This window comes from Rhyacophila brunnea, unplaced genomic scaffold (genome assembly GCF_057557595.1).
Source record: "Rhyacophila brunnea isolate RB1 unplaced genomic scaffold, BYU_Rbru_1.0 scaffold_4, whole genome shotgun sequence".
NCBI classification, from domain to species: domain Eukaryota; kingdom Metazoa; phylum Arthropoda; class Insecta; order Trichoptera; family Rhyacophilidae; genus Rhyacophila; species Rhyacophila brunnea.
In genome coordinates this window covers 11,756,621-11,774,287 of record NW_028233068.1, presented here as the reverse complement: position 1 = coordinate 11,774,287, position 17,667 = coordinate 11,756,621, and the positions used below count along the sequence as shown (strand labels likewise).

At 32.3% G+C, this 17,667-nt stretch overlaps 1 protein-coding gene across 1 annotated transcript; it reads left to right on the top strand.

Annotated features, from left to right (window-relative positions):
- The first annotated feature begins 694 nt into the window (after nt 1-694).
- On the top strand, nt 695-9,777 carry LOC147066899 (phenoloxidase-activating factor 2-like). The gene is made up of 6 exons (XM_085954308.1): nt 695-747; nt 3,192-3,393; nt 5,021-5,247; nt 6,143-6,330; nt 7,635-7,793; nt 9,538-9,777. Exons 2-6 carry the CDS (start codon nt 3,200-3,202, stop codon nt 9,697-9,699), a joined length of 930 nt encoding a protein of 309 aa, XP_085810434.1. The 5' UTR covers nt 695-747; nt 3,192-3,199; the 3' UTR covers nt 9,700-9,777.
- The last annotated feature ends 7,890 nt before the right edge of the window (nt 9,778-17,667 follow it).

The following is a 17,667-nucleotide window of genomic DNA, read 5'->3' as shown; positions in this document are numbered from 1 at the left end:
AGGCGTGGCAAGATAAAAGTCACCAACAACGGCCTTCTGTACTGTACATTACTGTCGTATGCTTGAGATACTGAACTGGAAAATAGGGATAAGTGTAAACGGATGTTGGCGAAAGCCATGATCTATTCCGTATCCGGAAACTTGTAGTATGCAGTTCGCCGTATCTCACTTCGTCGTGAAATGTTGTATCGGAAATATATGGTCGTATATTAAAGACCGTCCAACCTCTTTGGGTCATATATATTACTGACATAAAACGCGGTTCTTGTCGGTTTACACTTTACATGAAGGCAGCAGCAAACAAATTTTGAAAATAGCCGATATATTGGGTTATTTGTTAGGTTGGGTTAGGTTAGGTTTTCATTCATGAATTCCTGAATTTTGCCAAAATCAGCCATGAAAATTGAATTAATGTTAATATTGAATCTAATAAAATTGGAGACCGTATAGTATACGGTCATCTTTTTCGATAAGAAAGCTCACGGCGAACTGTGTCACGGTGAAATGTTTCACGTACAATTTACATGTAACCGAGTTAACCATCTCGGACTGTCGCATATGACGCAAAGAAAAGACAAGTTGAGTTTTGTTTAAATTTCAATATTGTCGATTTCGCGTGGTCTTCCTAGTCTAACATAGGTAGGTACATTTGATTTTCGTTCTGCATATATTTGGCGGTCATTGGACAAAATGTATTCAACTCCGAGATTCTCTAGGACGAGTTAGTTCAAGAATAGCTGCCGACAGGTATGTTAAGTATTTTTTCTCCAGTTTTCATTTAAGTACTTAATATATTATATTTACAGTCTATTAATTGAGAAACTCCGTATTAAACGGACCCCTACAAGTGACAAATAATTTTAAAATATGTGTTAATTGTACGTATTACATTTCAAAGTAGGATAACGTGAGTTGTTGTGAGGTATTGCAAACGGTAATGTTTCAATTGTATTAGATTCAATAAGTGTATAAAATATCTGATAAAAACACTCATTAGTCATTATTATCACTCAATTATCAGATATTTGATAGGTACGACTTGATACTTTTGAGCACCTAACAGAATTTTATATATCTAAATATACCTATACGATATGATTGTATTTCTAATTTACTTATACGCAAAATATTTTCTTCTGTCTTCTCTTTATATTCCGGTGGTTTTAATTGCGTGTTCTGTTTAGACATGATTCATGAATATAATCTCAATGAATGACAATCGGTGATAATACAATGACAATTACAGCTATTATGTGATACCAATCAATATCGAATTAATGTTATTACCTATTTAATCGAATACCTAAAATTGAAACATTACTATCCGCTATGCTCGACGAACAATGCAATAGAGTCATTTATTTCTAATAAGACGGCCCACGGTGAATTGTTGTACGGCGAAATGCAATACGTATAATCGACGTGTAACCTTTTACAATGGCCCAAGTCAGACAAATATTCTCGCCCTTTCGTGCATGTTGAACACCGACACTGTGTCGATAGCCAACGCAAACGTCGCCCTCTTCACTTATTATGAGCACCACGTGAACGCAAAAATTTGTCGGGTTTGGGCCACCGTGAAGGCCAGCGCAGCACATGCAATTCGTATAAATATTGGCCTGAATTGTATCCATCCAAACACCAATAAACATAAACAAATGTTAATATAATGGTATGGCATTTCTTGACCAAGTCTGATCTTAACGGCCCACATGCTCAGCGTACATCAAAATGAAGCTTTTATGCTATTTTCAAAGCATGATCCTGGACATTCCTTAAACGTTGTAGATAATCTATTTATATATTTTGAAGCCTTATTATCCTTATTAGTAATTATATCCTTATTGATAATAAGGCTTCAAAATTATGTAAATAGATTATCTACAACGTTTAAGGAATGTCCAGGATCATGCTTTGAAAATAGCATAAAAGCTCCATTTTGACGTACGCTGAGCATGTCCCCCCTTAAGAAGATCATATATGGGCCTCCACAGATTTTTACAATTAAAATGATATATATATTGAGAAACATAACTCTTTTGCAGAATGTTGAAAACAGTTATGTTTTATTAATTTATTGTAATCGCGTAGGTATTTAATTATGAAGTCGTCCAATAAACTTTATTGCATAAAGAAATGGACTGGGTACCTACCTATATTACTACTCATCTGCCGGAATCATTGCTATATTTAATTGTACAAATTTGCTTATCACTTGGCAGATATTTTGCAATGCTGTTTATAGTGGTTTTAGAAGTATTATTGTAATATCACTTCAGATATAATAATATATTTTAATATCAATAATATCGTAGGCCTCAAAGACCACTTTTATTAACATAAATACACATTTTTTGAATTTATTAGCATTCGCTGGAGATTTCAACGCAATATGTTGAAATAAAACAGTTCGAATTTTAAAATTCAATTCTTTTACAAAAAATAGAGCACTACCCATCTGTCAAAAAATAATTTTAAAGAAGTTTACTATCTTTTGATACTTCATATTTTTTTCTTTAACAAGATAGTATTCTCATACATATATCAAATAAATATAGTATAATAGACATAAAAAAATATAGAAAATGTTTTTGTATTCGGCCGCAGATGGAAATCGATCGGAAAGATCGGAAGATCAACTATGCATTATGTGAAAAAATATTCTAATGAAAACAAGGAATCTTGACTTCGTTTGTTTTATAAAGACACTACATTAACTCCTTTTCACTACATTATTTTAGCGCCTGTTCACGTGCATGGATTTACTGGCGGCAATAGTGCTTATTTTAAACTATCACGACAATAACTGTTTACACATAAAAGTGCTGACCAGGGAACTCGGAAATAATGGGAACTGAAATACACAACGGGTAAGGCGATAGCGCAAGGCGATAGGCAACGGAACAATTCTAAACTATAATATTATACTGTATAATCGTCACGATTTCAGTATCATACTGTGACGTAAAGGTAGTGCGTTATGGTGATAACCGAACAATCGGTGGTACAAATCCAATCGAGTGTGTTTTTTTGTATGAAAAAATAAATTATGTGTTATACGCCAAAAATACACTCTGATCTGATTTTCCAAACGCGCCTAAAGAAGTATAACTTCAAAAAAATATTATTCAGTATTTAACATTTTTATATTGCTGTAAGTAGGTACCTAAATATTATTGTTTTTTTTTCAGTAAACAAGATGCTGCGAACTGGCTTCTTCTTTATGACCCTGGCCCTGATCGGCGTATTGTCAGTATCATCAGCCGCCACAGCAGAAAGCAACGCAAGCGGCAACTGCGGGAAGAGGAATGTAGGAGGTGTGTCTGCTGTAAAGCGCCAGGGGGTAGACGAATCTGAATTCGGAGAGTTTCCATGGACGACCATCGTATTCAAGTAACTCACCGTCCTTTGCGGTATTCATTCAATTATTCGAATCGCGTTTATTACGTTTAGTATACGTCAAAAATTAATAAGAGAATATTGTCGTAAACGATATAATGCTTGATTTTACATACATACTACACTTATTGAAGAATGGGTAACTCTTACCATGCCAGTGGAATGACCGTGCGACGATTCGTTCCTAGTGTGGTCACAATACCAAAACTCGAATCTATATAAATAAAAAGGATATCACGTTATACCTACGCATTTATATTTTCTAGGTGTTATTTAACTATTTAACTATTTTTTTGGTACAGTTCGGTTATGAGGAATACAGCGGCAAACACATTTTTAAAATAGCCGATATACTGGATTATTTGTTATGTTAACCTAACCTAACCTAACATAACCCAATCTAACCTAACCTAAACTAACCCAAACTAACAAATAATCCAGTATATTGGGTATTTTCAAAATGTGTTTTCCGCTGTTGTATTCCTCATAACCGAACTGTAACATTTTTTTATTATACGAATAATTCAAAGTAACATTCTTTATCGATCTTTAACATACATAATTCGGAAACATATCATAATTAGAAATAATCTTGAAAAAAAATCCATCAACATTCGAGCAATGTGTTTTACCAATTTAGCCACCTACACGACCTGTCACTTATTACGATGAAATTAACTAATAGTCATGTAACTGAAGCGCTTCTCAAATTGCGTAAATAAAATAAATTATACAAATATACATCATATTTTTTCTAATAGTCTGAGGTGTTGTCTAATAATGTAGGTACCTGTGTATGATGTTATTTGAATTTAAAAAATATATCTTAAAATTTAAAATATTGACAAATAGCCTCCTACAGCATTCGTGAAAACTTATTAAACCACATTTTATTGATATAAATATTATATACTTAATAATAAGATGAATTTATTAATAGGTAGTACAAATACTGATGCACATGTTTTTTATATTGTTAGTTTATTTTTTAATTAAAAAATTCTTTATAAAATTTTTGAATACGTATTGATTATGTATTTAAAATATAATATTGAACTGCAGCTTTTATATTGAACAAATTGAAAGAACGAAACCAGTCTTTGATTAATAACACTACTAATAATAATAACCTGGGATGGCCGAGCGGCTAACTCGTCGGCTTATAATATTGTGGGTCCCAGGTTCAAATCCTGGGTCTGTGCAAATACACAATATAGCTGTTGTGTTTCAATATGTGTTTGGAGTCAGAGTATGGATCTAATAGGTTGATCAAGTGGCTAACATCTATTTCTCTTAAAAAAATCTGTTAATACGAACCTCCACCATGTATAGAGCCATATTATTATCGGACACGGGCAAATAAATACATAGTACAAAAAATAAATAATCATAACAGTGTTTCTTATATCGCAAGTCCTTACACCAAGAAATATCAATGAAAAAATAATAAAACAAATTGTACGATTTTTAAAATTATTCATCCAAGTGGGATTTGAGCACGGGATAATAGCTGTTGTTATTTATACTAATTTGTTAATCCTTAAATTTTGCTGAACATGGTTGTGAATTATTAATACAAACAACATTTCCAGTGAAGTAATAATTTTTGTTCCCTTTTCAGAAGTGAAAAACGCTCGGATGGTATTTTCACAGAATACCCATGCGGGGGTTCCCTTATTCACCCCAAAGTGGTATTGACCACTGCTGCTTGCGCCCAGAACCAGCCCAAGAACCTCACGCATATGACTGTGAAAGCTGGTGTCTGGAACTTTGATAATGCTGATGAGGATATCCCTTCACAGACTCGTCACGTGGCCGAGGTCGTCATCCATGAAGATTACATTCCCGGTTTGTTATAATAACTACAAGTATTATTACTAAGAATGACGTCAAGTTATTGAGATAATTGATTTTGATTTGGTCTTACATCGTTAATCCATTAGGTTCCTCTTCTTCAAATTCAGAAGTTTTTTTTTCAATTGCTATATAATCTGATGTGAATCTTGGCAAACTCTAGAAGAGGTTTTCAAGCAGAGAAATGAATGTTAGCCACTTGCTAAGCCTGTTGAGTCCACGTTCTGAATCCAAGAACATATATTATAAAAACTTTCCAGAGACGGGATTCGAAGCCATGACTCTTCAACTTTACGAATACGGTACCACTCGTTCATCGCGATTCAGTTTGGCATACGTTATTAACGCCCACGGTGGCCACGCGGCTTAGGCGTTGGACTATAACACCGTGGGTCCCAGGTTTGAATCCTGGGTCTGGCAAGTACACGTCATATTGTTTTTCAATTTGTGGGTGTCAGGGTATGGACCTAATAGGTTGAACAAGTGGCTGACATCCATTTCTCGTAAAAAACAAAATCTGTCAATACAAACCTCTACTCTGTGAAGGCCCATATTATGATCCTATTAGGATCGGACATGGTCGAAAGAAAAGAAAGAATTAATAACGCGGAAAGTAATAAAAACCAAATTATGTCATTATTTAAAATTACTTTTGCCCTTAGAATCACCAGTGATTTTATTTTGTCTACCTGTTACTTATGTTCATATACCCTTAAATTAATTTACATAGGTACCTACCTAATATTATTACAACCCTCGCGTTTCCTTTTTTATTGTGAAAAATAATGATGTGACCTCAACTCAAACTCCATAATAAAGGCCTACCAAGCATCTTCTATCAGGATCCTGTCTATGTCGGATCTACCAATTTTATCAAAACAATTTTCAGGTAATCGTGGTTCTATTGAGAAAGAAAATGATGTAGCCATGCTGATACTGGATGAAGAATTCAACATGACAACGACAGTCGGCGTCATTTGCCTACCCCCTGCAGGAATAGATGCTCCACAAGGAACGTGCATCGCCACAGGATTTGGTCTTCATCCATCCTCACAGTCGCCAGAAGTCATGAAAAAGGTAAAGGACACACACTATTCCTATTGGATATTCCTTTGACAATATTATGTCAAAGTAGCCAAAATTTGCAGCGCAATAACAGTATGTATTTTTCTTAATAATATCTAAGATACATAACATAATAACAAATAGAGCTCGTTCGATTAGTCTCGCTAAGCACTCGTATGTTTTCGACAACAGGCAAGCTTTTACCAATGTACGGCATGTTCACACTTCTACAGTTAGTACGTATACGAAGTACCTTCACAAGCAAACTTGTTAAGATTAATAACACTGGAAAAGTGATGCAAACCGAGTCTATTCATGTTATACAATTTGTTAATAGAAAAGTAAAAAATTTGTGGAAATCCATTGAAAGAAAATACCAAGAACAATGTACAGACATGTACTCATTCGTATATATACATAACAATTATTCAAAGGCAGCGCCGTAATTAGGGGGTCTCACCTCCGAAGGGAAATGTGGGAGATATTCTCTAGAAATCGACGATATTATGAAATTACCACTTTTATTTTAATTTTATAGATCTTCCGGCAAAAAAAAAAGTTTCGATCAGAATTAAAATCGAGACCTTTTTTAGCTCTACCGGCCAAAAAACTGGGTATTTGAAATATACGTCGTGATAGAAGAAATTCTCTAAAAGCATATTATAATAATATGTAGGTAGGTACATTCAAAAAACAATTAGGTATGTTGTAAAAATAAATTGAATTCAATATTATAGTGCCCGGGGTGTGTACTTTGTCGTAGTGTAGTATATTATCTGTGTACACAATGTGTGGTTGGATCCAAAGTATTTATTTACCTTTTAGGTTGAGCAAGCGGCTAATAACCATTTCTTGACAAACATTTTTTCAACACACCTATTCAAGATCCTCACTGGATTATGAAACAAATGGGAAGAAAAAGCACTGGGTTGCGATTTTCCGATCATGTCCAAACCTTATAAGATCATAAAATATGGGAATCCATAGAGTGGAGGTTTGTATTAACAGATTTTGTTTTTTACGAGAAAATGGATGTCAGCCACTTGCTCAATCTATTAGGTCCATACTCTAACTCAAACACAAATTGAAAAACAATATGTGTATTTGTCAGACCCAGGACTCGAACCTGGGATCTACAACACTATATGACAACGCTTAAGCCTACGTTTTACAAATAGGTTGTTAGAAAATAGTTTTTTTTAGTTTTTTTTTAATTTAGTAAGGGTGTCACGTGTAGAAAAACATGGAATTACCTGATTAAATTATTTCAAATAACCACATTCATATTATGCATAATATATTTGGATTGTTTATAGTTGGAGTTACCGATTGTTGACCGAGCGACTTGTCAAGAAAAATTGAAACCGAAGAAAGAAACGATTGTTGTTGGGAATTCCTTCATCTGCGCAGGGGGCGAATATTTGAAGGACATGTGCGAAGGAGACACAGGGTCACCTCTTGCCTGCCTCGCTCCGGTTAGTATTAATAATACAATTGTTTTATTCTGGCTGATAAGATTAGTAAAATAAAAATCAACGATGTGGAGTCAATATTCTCCATAATAAAGATGGCAGTGATAAAGCACAGGTCATTAAATTACAATTTAACATTATTGCTGTAAACACAATTCTTTTATTTTTCGTATATCATGTGATTCTCAATAGTCATGGCATCATCTAGGTCAGGGTTGCCGAACCTTTTTACGATCGAGTGCCAAATTTTCCCAAATATTATTTTTCGACTGTCTGACGTGCCGAACAATGTTTCATGAAGAATAAAATAGTTTTTAATAAAAGAATTTTTAAAAATTACAATTCAGTTTTTGAGATTCTATCTTTCACCATGTTTCTAGCCGAAAGCATATATTTTATTCTTTGAATATTTATTTCCTTTTTTTCAACATTTTCAGAGATCGTGTGAGCATTATTTTAATCACGCTTCTTTCATATATTCTCCATCACTGAACGGTTTTCAATTTTTAGCACAAATATTTGAGGCAAAATAACAAGAAACTATTATATTTGAATGATTGCCGATAAATTGCATTAGATTTGTTGATTGAATATTTTTATTTTCAATTGCCCAGTCAATTAATACATAAAGTCTAAGAACCGATCTGTGCAATAATTTTATATTTATAATATTAAACGTACAGCATATTTATTTTTTGAAGAGTATTTTCCTGTTATTATTTATACAATGTAATCTGTTGGACCTAATTGGTTGAGCAAGTGGCTGACATCCATTTCTCGTAAAAACAAAATCTGTTAATACAAACCTCTACTCTGTGGAGGCCCATATTATGATCCTATTAGGATCGGACATGGTCGGGGAAAAAAATATGTTATATTATTTTATAGATGAATTTCGTAGTTTTCGTTTGCTCATCGATTGGTAAATATTATTTTAAAAAAATAATATTAAAACGACAGAGAATACGCATGGCTATGTCGTCATTATTTTTTAATATTATATATATATACATATATGTACTTATATTTAATTGTAAAACTATTTTATAACATAAAATATTTTTTAAATCATTATACGTAATTTTTTTCTCTTCTAAATAAAACATTCGCGTGCAATGCAAAATCATCTCAATGATCTAGATATTTTTTGAATGACAGTCAAACGTGAAACTAGTGTAGGTAGTTATTTCTATTTTATCACGTTTTTATTAGCTCGTATTCTTGTTTGTCCGGTACAGATTTTTTCTTGTGCAGTACAAATTTTTTCTTGTTTGTCCAAGATTTTTAACTAACTTCCCGACTAGCTAGACATTTGAAACTTTTAGAATATATCAGAACACGACGACAATGCATTCTTTTAATACTTTTGGCCATATTTAAGCAGAATTGAATTCATTTTCAGTTAATTCTCTTTTGTATGTTTCGGAAAAAAATCGTTAAAAGTAATATTTACCACTCACTTTATTTATTATTGGTTGCTAAGTGGGTCCTAGCAATTAAATTATTAATATGTACGTGCGTTACTATGGAAATCAATATGAAATGTCAAAATGACATTTCAGTATTCTGTATTTATTCAGTATTTCTATCAAGCACAAAAAAGTATTTATTAATACATAGAATTGTCAAGTTTATATGATTCAATAGAAAATTTAAAAACGTGGTACATAAAAAGTTCTTTTTATCTTGTAATTATTTAAATTATTATGCCAGAAAAACTAATTGGTTATTTTGTAAACGATTTCAGGGCAAACCAGACAAATATATGCAATCTGGAATTGTGTCGTGGGGCTTCAAATGCGGACAAAAGGGAATTCCAGGAGTCTACTCGAACGTTGCCTTCATGAGGCCATGGATTGACGAACAGCTCTCTAAGAGGAATATTGACATGACCCCATATGCCCTCTAATCATCATATTGTCATCCCTTATCGTTATAATGTTTCTCAAAATTCTAAATTAATAATAATAAAAAAAACTTTAAATTATGTGGTACTTTTTGTGTAATTTATTAATTTTGTTGATTTATTACAACGTTTTTATTAGCTCGTATTCTTTTGTTTGTCCGGTGGTTGTATGTCCAGTACAAATCTTGCAATCGAACTAACTTCCCGACTAGCTAGACATTTGAAACTTTTAGAATATATCAGAACACGACGGCATAACACTTTTAGCCATCTTTAAGCATAATTGAATTCATTTTCAGTTAATTCTGTTTTGTATGGAAAGTTATTTCAGAAAAATCCGTAAAAAGTAAAAGACTATTATTGGTTGCTAAGGGGGTGGACCTAGCAACAAAATTATTAATATATACGTGCGTTACTATGGAAATCAAAATGAAATGTCAAAATGACATTTCATTATTCTATATTTTTTGTTTGTTTGTTTTTTATTTACTTCATATCAAGTACAAGTTTGAGCATATTGAGCATAATAATTCAACAGAAAATTTAAAAACGTTGTATATAAAAAGCTCTTTTTTATATTGTGATTGTTTAATAATTATTTTCAATAAAAAGGGATCGTAAATTCTTTACTCTTGTTAATTAGTGCAGGATCCCATAGACTTGTCGTATACATAATATGCGGAACGCATTCTGACAATTGGAATAGGTTTTAGGGGTCACCAAGATATATAATGTCGATGTTGCCAGGCGATATTAGTGGTCAATTTTTTTTTATTGAGGTTTTAATTTTTTTTCTTATAACCCACCAAAAATTGTTCTGAGTTCTTCAATAAAACCAATACGGGATCAGGGATTGATTGAAAATGCAATAATTGTACCATGCCATCGGCATGGTCGTAGAACGGTCCGTCCCGTTTGAAAAAATAAAAATAGCGGGTAGTGAAATGTGTTCAAAATTATCGATTCTTAGGACCCTTCTTGGCTTAAATTATTTTATTTAGTAGCATTTTTGTATATAATCACCTAAATTGGTTTCTTTGCTATATCTATGCATATGACATTCGTTTTAGTATTATGGTTAATCCAGAAACAGTGTAGGTTGCATATATAGGTAGGTGAATAAATGAAATAACGATAACCACTAACCACACTAAGTACCTACACATTTATTAAAAAAAAAGAAACAACAAGTCAAGTGTTCAAACTCCTTTAAGTATCATGATCACAGTTTTTACAAACACTACTTACACATTTGCACAATGATATACATGTCAAAGCCGATTTCTTATAACTACGTGATAATGTACGGCAGTTAGAATTACATTTGCATGGTTTAATTAAATAATTTGGTAGAGGTTCATTCGTCATTTGTCTTGGATACGAATTATTTTCTCGTAACTCATAGTCAAGTTGTAGGACATCAAGAGGCTCAAATAGTGGAACATATGAACTTTTCCATAAATAAACTTATGCTGAAGGCTTTAAACAGTGTAAATACAATGAATTATATGTGCATATCACTCTTGACAAATTTAAACTAAATTCAATATTTTGGGAAATAAATTTATGCCGAAGCTCATTCGCTATTGGTTTTTGTTTATATAATAAGTAAGTGCAAACTTTTTCCAGGTCTTGAAACTGCTGTGGTCTCCAATAAACCATTTCCTAAAGCTGAAAGTGCATCCTGAACAAAACTCGTTGACGAGATGGTTAAAACTTGTTTCTTTGTACATATGCAGTCACTAGTGGTGTCGCAGCCGGTTAAACAATGTAATGCTGGTATAATATTACATGGCATTCTAAAACATGGAATTTCTTCTGAGATCCCTCAAACCATAATCCATGGCAACCAATCGTTGCAAGTTTATTCCAGAAATGAATGCCTAAAATTAAAACATCTGTATCGGGACTGTGATAATCTCCAAATTTTGCATTTTTACAGCATGAAATATATGACAGAACATTCTAGACTCCAGAGTCTGCTTCTAAATGATTTTGATTTTAAATCAATGGCGTCAGTGAAAATTGATCCCTGCAATTTAAACCATTGTGTGGGGTCGTCAAATCCACCACAATGTACAGCTCACTTTTTCCGTTGATTTTTGCAAATGTGGGAGCATTTTTGCAAATACATTTAACAAGCTGTAATTTATTTTGAGGGCTCACAAAAAAATCTTTGCAATTAATCCACCACATACCTACTACATACACTAAGGGACAATCTCCAAGGCTTAGATATTATAAGCATTTACACTGTTTAAGGGCTTCAGCACAAGTTTATTTATGGAAAAGCTCATCTGATCCACTATTGAGCCTATTGATTTCCTACAACTTCTAACAATTATGAGAAAATAATTTGTATCCAAGACAAATGACGAATGAACCTCTGCCAAATTATTTGGTTAAACCATGCAAATGTAATTCTGACTGCCGTACATTATCACGTAGTTATAAGAAATCGGCTTTGACACGAATATCATTGTGCAAATGTGTAAGTATTGTTTGTAAAAACTGTGATCATGATACCTAAAGCAGTTCGAACACTTGACTTCTTGTTTCTTTTTTTTAATAAATGTGTAGGTACTTAGTGTGGTTAGTGGTTATCGTTATTTCATTTATTCACCTACCTATATATGCAACCTACACTGTTTCTGGATTAACCATAATACTAAAACGAATGTCATATGCATAGATATAGCAAAGAAACCAATTTAGGTGATTATATACAAAAATGCTACTAAATAAAATAATTTAAGCCAAGAAGGGTCCTAAGAATCGATAATTTTGAACACATTTCACTACCCGCTATTTTTATTTTTTCAAACGGGACGGACCGTTCTACGACCATGCCGATGGCATGGTACAATTATTGCATTTTCAATCAATCCCTGATCCTGTCTTGGTTTTATTGAAGAACTCAGAACAATTTTTGGTGGGTTATAAGAAAAAAAATTAAAACCTCAATAAAAAAAAATTGACCACTAATATCGCCTGGCAACATCGACATTATATATCTTGGTGACCCCTAAAACCTATTCCAATTGTCAGAATGCGTTCCGCATATTATGTATACGAAAAGTCTATGGGATCCTGCACTAAATGTATTATTTTTTTATTTTAAAGAATAATAATTAATATTGTCATAACTAAAAAAAAATGAATCATAATGAATGAATGAGGATATCCCTCCACAGACTCGTCACGTGGCCAAGGTCGTTATCCATGAAGATTACATTCCCGGTTTATATGTTGTAATAACTACAATTATTACTAATAATGACGTCAAGTTATTGAGATAATTGATTTAGATTTGGTCTTAGATTTTTAAACCTTTAGGTTCCTCTTATTCAAATTCACGAGATTTTTGAAGTTATACTTCTTAAGGCGCGTTTGGAAAATCAGATCAGAGTGTATTTTTGGCGTGTGACATGTAACGCATAATTTTTGAAACGATTGGATTCGAACCACGACAAAAAAACAACGAGAAATAATTAAATAATTTATTTAGTGATATAAGTTAAAGTGTCTAGAAATAAACCAGCGGCACTCCAATAAGCGGCCCTCCTTTATTCTAGTTTTTATTGATATGGGGCTATTAAAACGTCAATTATATCTTATATTACTCCTATATATTATTATCCTAAGAGATTTTGGAAAACGCACCAACTTTTTTATTTAAATACCGTTTTGTTGATTATTAAAGGAATTCACTTCAATTTTTGCAGTCCCGAATCTACTTCCATTTGAATCCGGCACAATCTGATAAAACTCGACACAATCACAGATAATATCGTTTTTAAATAGCGTTTTATATCCGTCACCATACATTTTCACATCTTGCTGTCCGTCTACCTCAAATTGATTATATTGTTGCTTAATACTTTCTATATAACCGATATTTCACAAATCTAAATTAATATTCCACAGAACTATTCAAATCTGTAAGCAACACATTGGCGTACTAAGAAATTTAACAAGAATTAAATGCATATTTCCTCACTAATTACTACTAAAATATAATCTAAAACCACTTCACTGCCACTTATCTATCAAACTAATAGACTAATGATTATCATTTGTTTTCTTTCGCGAGCCACCTAAGACAAGCTCATTCGACGTGTCAGAATTCAAATTTAGAATTTGCAGGAATAATCGAAAAATGTGACATTTCTATTAGCACCCATAAATAATCAATTTCAATCAAGACATTTATTGTAAGATGAAGATAATTTTAATACTGCTATCAGTAAATTGAATAATTTCAGACTTAATAAATAAGAAACTACATTATATCGGTACATATCACGCTCTTCTCAATATTATAGTAAGTCGATGGTGATCTGACAATAGTATCTATCTGCAGTTTTAGCGAATTCTAGGTTATTGGTGTATTTTGTACAAAATGCTGACGGATCGAATGTAAATATTATTGTTTTACGAAAACAATTCTAAAATGCTCAAATTTGACGTGGAAAATGGTGTCTATCTGCATCGAAGTGTCTAGAAACTAAAAAGAAATATTATCTATCCACTTGATTTATTTTATTATGATATTACAATTTCTTAATTATTAAATCATTTCACTTGAAAAATAAAAATAATACTTATACTGATAAAATTGACTATAAATGTCAGATATACTATTGTCAGATCAACGTAGAAGTATCACATACTTCCATATAAAATAGATAGGTAGTGATCGTGGTTCAGTAATAATTGTATTATTTTTACATTTAGGTAGGTAAATGAAATTGATGTGATGTTTAATACAAGTAGGTAATTAAAAATTAATGATGTGTATATATTTTATAATAATAATTATTGTATATAAAATTACAGTAACCTTTCATCTTAGTAACTATATCATTAGTAACTATTAATACCTACTCAATAAAATTCCAATAATGCTTCTTATTATGCATGCTGTTTGCTATTTTATCATTCATCACTTATAAGTGAAATATAATATACTTATAGTGAAATATAGTCAATTATGACATTTTTAATTACATTAATGACATTTGACAAGTACAATGTGTAAGTAGATACCTGCTACTTTTTCACTTTTGTACATGATAAGAATAATACTTTTTTTATTTCCCCACCCAGATAATTTGTTAAATATTAAATTTAGCATGTTGGAATTTATTCATTAGTATATTAAGTACTTTAAAGAATTTTAAAATAAAATACCATTTTTGTTCCTAAGCAAAGCATATGGACACACCGCTTCAGGGTGGTAATTACGAGTATCTTAAAAGACATTATGAGAAATAGTTTTTACATTTCTTAAAAATTTCTTCTAATGGGATCTTCCCCCATTGAAAAAATAAAACGTATTATAACGCAATAATTTAAATGTATGAAAAATTAGACAATCCTGTAGTGGCGATGGGTGGAGGTAGGATGGATCCACCATAGATAGTACAGACTAAACTTTGTCAGTTATACGTATTTTGTTTACATTGAACTAAGACTACAATTTACAGATGGTGTTGGTTCGTTTTTTAAAATTCAAATTAACCCTGGGAAACCAAGCCATAATACGTATCTGTCCATAAAATATTTAAAATTATGCTATTAAATCATACATCATTTTGGATATTTAATAGATAGAATAATATTTTAACTACTATTGTTTGGTGTAGGCAGGGTTTAATGAATTATAAAAAACTCACCAACAACATGACGTGTAATGTATGTTCTTAGTTCAACGAAAACAAATAAGAATGAATGAAAAAGTACAATATATAAACATATTATATTCTATTAAAATTTCAGTGGTAGCAATCGGCGATTGCCAGCTGTTCTGCTAGGTCTATCAATCTGAAGTGGTATCAGACGGTATTGTGAAGGCCAGACTCCGGAATAGACTACGCATATGACCCCAAATTTATATTGGCAGCGACGACTTGCGAATCGTAAAACTGACAAATCGGCGAAATGTCAAACTGTCTGAGGTGAATGAAAATCCATCCCGAAGGGAAAACTATGGTGCCGTCTATGCATTTTTCACAATTATATTAATATCCAATACCGCCAAGCCGTCTGCAAGACCTAGCGAGACAGACTGGCGACCGCCAGCTGGCTCAGCTAGTACTTTATTATTTGACAGATCTGAAACATGACGTCTCGCGCAATGATGTGATCATAGCCGACCATAGTGACCATAGAATAAAGAATATGAATATTTTGCTTGGTGAAAAATATTCTTTCGCGTTGTGAATTGTACCTACTACTTCTTATATGTGACTAGCTGAAGTACCCGGCTTCGCACAGGGTCGCTTCGTGAATACATTTATCTTAGATATTTAAAAAAATAAATAATTATCTTTTTAATATTAAAATATCTGTGTGGTACAATATGGCAAAATGAAAATAATTCTAATAGGAGTAAAGGTCAAACAAAAGAACACTAAATAAAATCGAATCCAAAATATGCAAACGTTATTAATAGTATTAATATGCAGTAAAAAAATTCAAAATTGGATGGAGCAAACAAACAACAAACTTTGTATGTTATAGAATACTAATTTAGAAACCTTCGCGGGTGTGCGCACAACAACTGACAAAAGTTTCATCGCAATCGGATGAATGGTATAGGAACGCATACGAATAGAAGAATAAGATGGTTGTACTAATTCAGAAACCTTGCGGGCGTGCGCACAACAACTGATCAAAATTCCATCGCAATCGGATCGGGATAGGGATCGCCTACCTCCGAACTACCCGTAGTACAACCATTTTCTTCTTCTTCTTCTTCTACTTCTTCTATTCTATCTTCTTTTATCCGTATACGTTCCTGTACATTCATCCGATTGCAATGAAATTTTGATCAAGTGTTGTGCTCACACCCGCAAAGGTTTCTGAATTGGTACAACTATTTTCTTCTTCTTTTTCTTATATTCTATCTTCTTCTAGTCGTATGCGTTCTTAAACAAACAAACAAATATTTATTTTTATATTTAGATTAGCTGTCAAAACTAAGCTTAATATTTTTAAGTGTGATAGGTACGTTACTTTTGTTTGGTATTACATATTTAACTGTTTGAATATTTTTGGTTGATGTGAATTTTGACTAACGTGGTGTGCGATTATTTTATTTTGTTACGCCAAAGAACTAAAACTATACTTTAGTTTTCAATGGCTATATAATCTGAAGTGGATCTTGGCCGAGTCCAGAAGAGGTTATCAAACAGAGAAATGAATATCAGCCACTTGCTCAACCTGTTGGGTCCACGTTCTGAATCCAAGAACTGATATTATAAAAACTTTCCAGAGACGAGATTCGAAGCCATGACTCTTCAACTTTACGAATACCGTACCACTCGTTCATCGACATTCAGTTTGGCATACGTTATTAATAGCGACCGGATTTATATGCCAGTGCATGTTTTGTTAAGGTGTATGCACAACAATGAGAGTTGCACAGAAATCCATTTTGAAAGACGCAGAATCCAAAAATATTTTTTTATTGTGATTAAATAAATGATTATTTGTGATATTAGTGCATATATCATAAATAAATGCATATTTTAGGCCTTTTGTATTTATAATTTTAGTTTTTTTTTACAAAATTAGGTAGGTGGATAGTTTAGATGCACTTGATTTTTAATGGTATCCCCGAGGTGTGAATTCATCAGAAAAAGTGAAATTAACTCAGGCACTTTTGTTTAAATCTCCTCTGTGGACGTTGAGATTTATTTAAACAAAATACTAACAGATATGCGGAAAAATTTAATACCAGAGCACAATATTGAAAAAAAATATTGTAACTTATTTTTTCGGACAAAAAAAACACCAAATAATATTTAGGAATAGTTAAGTGTGTCTTTTTTTTAAGTTGTGTTTAGCTTACATTGATTTATTATTAAATTATTTGTACTTGTAAACAAACTATTATGAAAATTGTAATTGATTATTTGTGTTTTTTTTTTGTTATTGTTTTATATTGATTAAGATTGTTAATTT

Excerpts from the sequence above, each read along its gene's own strand:
- LOC147066899 (XM_085954308.1), top strand. The coding sequence starts at position 3,200 with ATGCTGCGAACTGGCTTCTTCTTTATGACCCTGGCCCTGATCGGCGTA. Across the intron at positions 5,248-6,142 it reads CCATGAAGATTACATTCCCG|GTAATCGTGGTTCTATTGAG; the intron begins GTTTGTTATAAT and ends AACAATTTTCAG. Across the intron at positions 7,794-9,537 it reads CTCTTGCCTGCCTCGCTCCG|GGCAAACCAGACAAATATAT; the intron begins GTTAGTATTAAT and ends AAACGATTTCAG.